This window comes from Solanum tuberosum, unplaced genomic scaffold (genome assembly GCF_000226075.1).
Source record: "Solanum tuberosum cultivar DM 1-3 516 R44 unplaced genomic scaffold, SolTub_3.0 scf00160, whole genome shotgun sequence".
Taxonomy (NCBI): Eukaryota; Viridiplantae; Streptophyta; class Magnoliopsida; order Solanales; family Solanaceae; genus Solanum; species Solanum tuberosum.
The window spans coordinates 768,937-773,157 of NW_006239085.1; the positions used below are offsets into that span (position 1 = coordinate 768,937).

Consider the following 4,221-nt stretch of genomic DNA (forward strand, 5'->3'; position numbering starts at 1 on the left):
TTAAAAAAAAATAAAGAATTACATGACATATTGGATTTTCTTTTGGTTTATTTCTTTTTAATCCAAACTAACTCCAACAAAATTTTATAAAAACAATGTTAGGAAAAACGGTGCGTCATCTAAATTACCTATCTAAGAAACAAATCAAACGAAAGGTCAATATTCCCATTGCAATCACTTGACCGTTCGTTATAGGCACAAGTCCCTCCCTATGAAAACGATACGATACGATACAATAAAATATTGATCAACCAAACATCATGACCTTAGGAGCAAACTTTAAAAGTCTATCCAATGCACTAGGTAAGAACTTTCTTGCAAAAAGGTAACACATACTTGTAGGCTCTCCATTATACATACATTGAATTCCAGTTCTCATTTGGTGTAACAACTCCCTTGTTACCTCAGTTCTAGCAAATTTTGTAGGGTGGGGTCCACCTTTTGTCCAGTCAACCCAAGTCAACGTTCTATTACCATTTTTCCACCAATATCTCATGGTGACAAAAGTTGGTAAATAATGTTCATCAGAGTAACATGCTGGCCTACAAAAGTCTTTGAATAAATTGAAGAATTTTGTATCGGTGATCATATCAAGCGCGATCTCTCTATCAAGCTCAAACCATTGAGACCCTTTTCTCCATTGCTCGATTGTCACCCATGGTGTCATTTGACTATTATAGCGGCCCCGTCCAACGGGACCCCATTCATCATAGGATTCCACAAAGGTTTTTGTGGAGTTCATGATGTAGGTGTAGATAGTTGTGAAATTATATAAGGGAATGCAAGCCTCTGAAAGAAGCACAAAACGTTCATTTGACATGTCGAGTAACGCGTTGGCTAGTAACCTCCGTTCTGCATCAACCATGCTGAATTCTCCCCAATCTACTCTCTACATATTTTTTCAATAAAGAAGATATTATCAAATTAAATATTCCATCCATTGATCATAAATGTTACATATTTCAAATAATAGTCGCATCATAAAAGTAAAAAATGAACAATAATTCACTTGGAAGGCCATTATGAACGGGCCTTACAAGTGAGACTGGGCCAATTCAAGCCCAAAGACAAAGTATATTGGTTCACTAAAGGACTAAAGTGAGATCAATGCTTATAGCTCAATAGTGTTCCACACATGATGTCCAATTCACTTTTACTTGTTACATTTGAACTTGACAAACTCATTCAGAAAACAATAATTGACATGACTGTTTTACCACACTATCTCTATAATTGATGTTTACTATTAGGTCTTGCAAAAAATAATTTTGGGAATGAGCAATTAATTTTAAGGGTAAGTATGGAAAAAAATTTAATTATCTTTTCTTAATAAGTTAAAAGTGACAAATAAAAGTGAAAAATCTATTTTTACAATAATGAACAAGTAAAAATGAATAGAGGCAGCATACGAGATCACACATAAAATATGAATAATTGCAATTACTATTAGTAACATACCTTACTTGGGACTCTTCGAGCATGAAAAATTGGTCCCTCTTCAGGTGCATCCCCTTTGAAAGATGGTTGAGAATGAATATAAATGGAGTAACGTCCTTCATGTCCTTTAAAGAATCGTTCCCAAAGTGGTGCTAATGGTAAACTACCTCTTGCTAGAAACATAAACGCGACCTTTGGGGTACGATTAAATGGGAATATCTTAGCCTTAGGAACCATTGAAGCTCTCCATATTAACTCATCATCCATCATATCATGCATTGCTTCAGGAGGCTTAATATAATCTGTTAATCCTATTCTACCAACACCCGGGATTTTCCTCTTGATATTATTATTCATCGTCACGCCTTGTTCTTGATTCAATGGAGGAGATGGAGGAGGGCGAGATTTTGGTGGTACTATTAATGGAGGAGATGGTTGGATAGTAAATAGTTTTTTCTTTAATGTGATTGGAACATCTTTTAGATAGAAGGTTAATGATATTCCTATAACCAAACCAGAACCAAAGAAAAGAAAATACACAATAAGGCTATGGATATACCTTTGAGAATTGAAAAGTTTTGCTGAGATAATCTGATTTTGATGTGTTTCATGCTTCATTTTCTGAGACTACTTTAATTGCTATCTAGTACTATGATATAAGAATTAATAATATAATCATAACAATGTGTGATTCCTAATCTTGTTTTAAGATATGATCTCTTCTAATATCGTACACCATTATAATATCACCAAAAACAAAAAAAAGATCTATGTAAGATCTAGATAGAATGAACAATCACCAATTAATGGGACTAGGATTGTTACATGAAAAATGTACAAGTATTTGGAGGAAATGTGACACTCTAATCATTTTAAGAAATTGGTAAAGTAATTGAATGTGAAATTTGAGGAATGGATTGTGTACAAAGAATAGGGAATATTATTATTTTCATTAGATTTAAGGAGAATTTAGTTTCAACATGATTAAAACATAGAGATCAAATTAGATGGATGAAGAAAACAGAATAGACAGAGGAAGAAAGAGAGGAGAAAGAAAAGGGGAAGATAGTTTGGGTAATGCCAAGTGGATTTCAATTTGTCCAACAAAATTATGACTCATAGCCCTTCTCTATAGGAAGGGAGCAAAGGTAATGACCACTACTATCTAGTTAGACTCTCAATACTCTCATACTAACTATATGGAAAAGGGAAAATAAAAACTTTAAATAGTATGCTCTTGTTAATAGTAGATAAAAATAAACTTCTAACTATGTATGTTAGTTTTTGAACCAATCAATATTGCTTAAAATTACAATGTATTTTAAATAAATTATACCAACTTAGATATTTGACAAAAAGGTTCATGAATTGTATGTATTCAAATCAATATAAACCAAAATAATAGAACATCATGCACTTAGTGAGGCACAAGGAGAGTATAAAGACGGATGAAAATAGGGGTGACATACAGACTGGTCGAAAATGAATTGGGTAAAAATGGATATAATATCCGACCTGCTCATATTTGATATGAATAAAAAATGGGTAACCCAAGGGATAATATAGATATTCATATTATGCATTTTCTTATTACATAAAGAAATAAGTACTCTCAAATTACAAGTACATTTTCTTTTTCTTTTTCTCCTTTTAGGATGTACTGTTTATGAAGGAAAGTATTTTCATAAAAAATGCGGTCATAAGTCACACTATTAAAAACTCCTTAAAATCAACTTCAAAAGAGATCGAGGTTGGGTTTTTTAGCGCTAAACTTTGGGATTGCAGAATTAATCTCCCGAGGTTGATTTTTAACTATTTCTGTTTGCAAAAATCGATCTTTGAATGTTAAATTTCGCAAAAAGTTATCATTTTAAAATATTTACTTCAAAAGGCCAGATTTTAAAAGAAAATTTAAAGAGTATATTTCTTTTTAAAAAAAGTCTTTAACTAATAAGCATCTCGAACCCCGAATAGTGCATTTTATTATTTTGTAATTTTAAAAAACAATCACATGAGTAACAAACAACTAACCTCCCAAGGTCAGAAATTTCGAATAATTATTTTTGAAAAACCAACCTAATAGGTCAAAAAAAATTTCCGACCAACACTTCAACATTAGCTTATATCGGAGGCACATTATTCCTATAATTCTATTCATTCTAGATGGACCAAGATATATCATGATCTCAAGAAAATTTGTTGGTGTCATGGGAAGAAGAAAGATGTCTCCGAGTTTGTGACTTAGTGTCTCAACTGCCAATAGGTGAAGGTCGAGCATCTTAAGCCCAAGGGGCTAGACCAGGAGATAGCAGTTCCCATGTGATGTAAGTGTGGGGTGGAAAAGAATATGTTGTATATCATATTTTCTTGTATTTTGCATTTTCCAAAGGTCATAGGGTCTATTCCTTTCCATTTCCCTATATGTTTTCTTCATTATCGAGTTGTATTGATCATTTTGAGGATGATGTGGGTTGTTTTTGTATGAGCTAATACTTGTTTATACAGGGTTGGTTTGGATACTTTTGGGTTGTAGTACTGCTATATTTGTAGATTTCTAAGTAGTTAGCTATACTTTTGGGTTGTATTACTGCTATATTTGAACCGACTAGGGTCTTATTTTTAGACTTTTAAGACTAGCTTAGTTTAGATATTTTTTAGGAACCTTAGAACAATGAAGTCCATCACCATTTTTTTTTTAATATCACTAAGTAGATCTTAGTGGATATATTTTATTAAAATAAAAAGGTTCAACATACCACAAAATAAAATAAAAGAAACCAAAAC

The 4,221-nt window shown here is 32.4% G+C and overlaps 1 protein-coding gene across 1 annotated transcript; it reads right to left on the bottom strand.

Moving 5' to 3' along the window:
- Positions 1 to 247: 247 nt before the first annotated feature.
- LOC102581987 (uncharacterized) lies at positions 248 to 1,794 on the bottom strand. Its single transcript, XM_006353758.1, has 2 exons — positions 1,459 to 1,794; positions 248 to 889 (listed from the first exon to the last, which is right to left on the bottom strand). Exons 1-2 carry the CDS (start codon positions 1,792 to 1,794, stop codon positions 248 to 250), a joined length of 978 nt encoding a protein of 325 aa, XP_006353820.1.
- Positions 1,795 to 4,221: the final 2,427 nt, after the last annotated feature.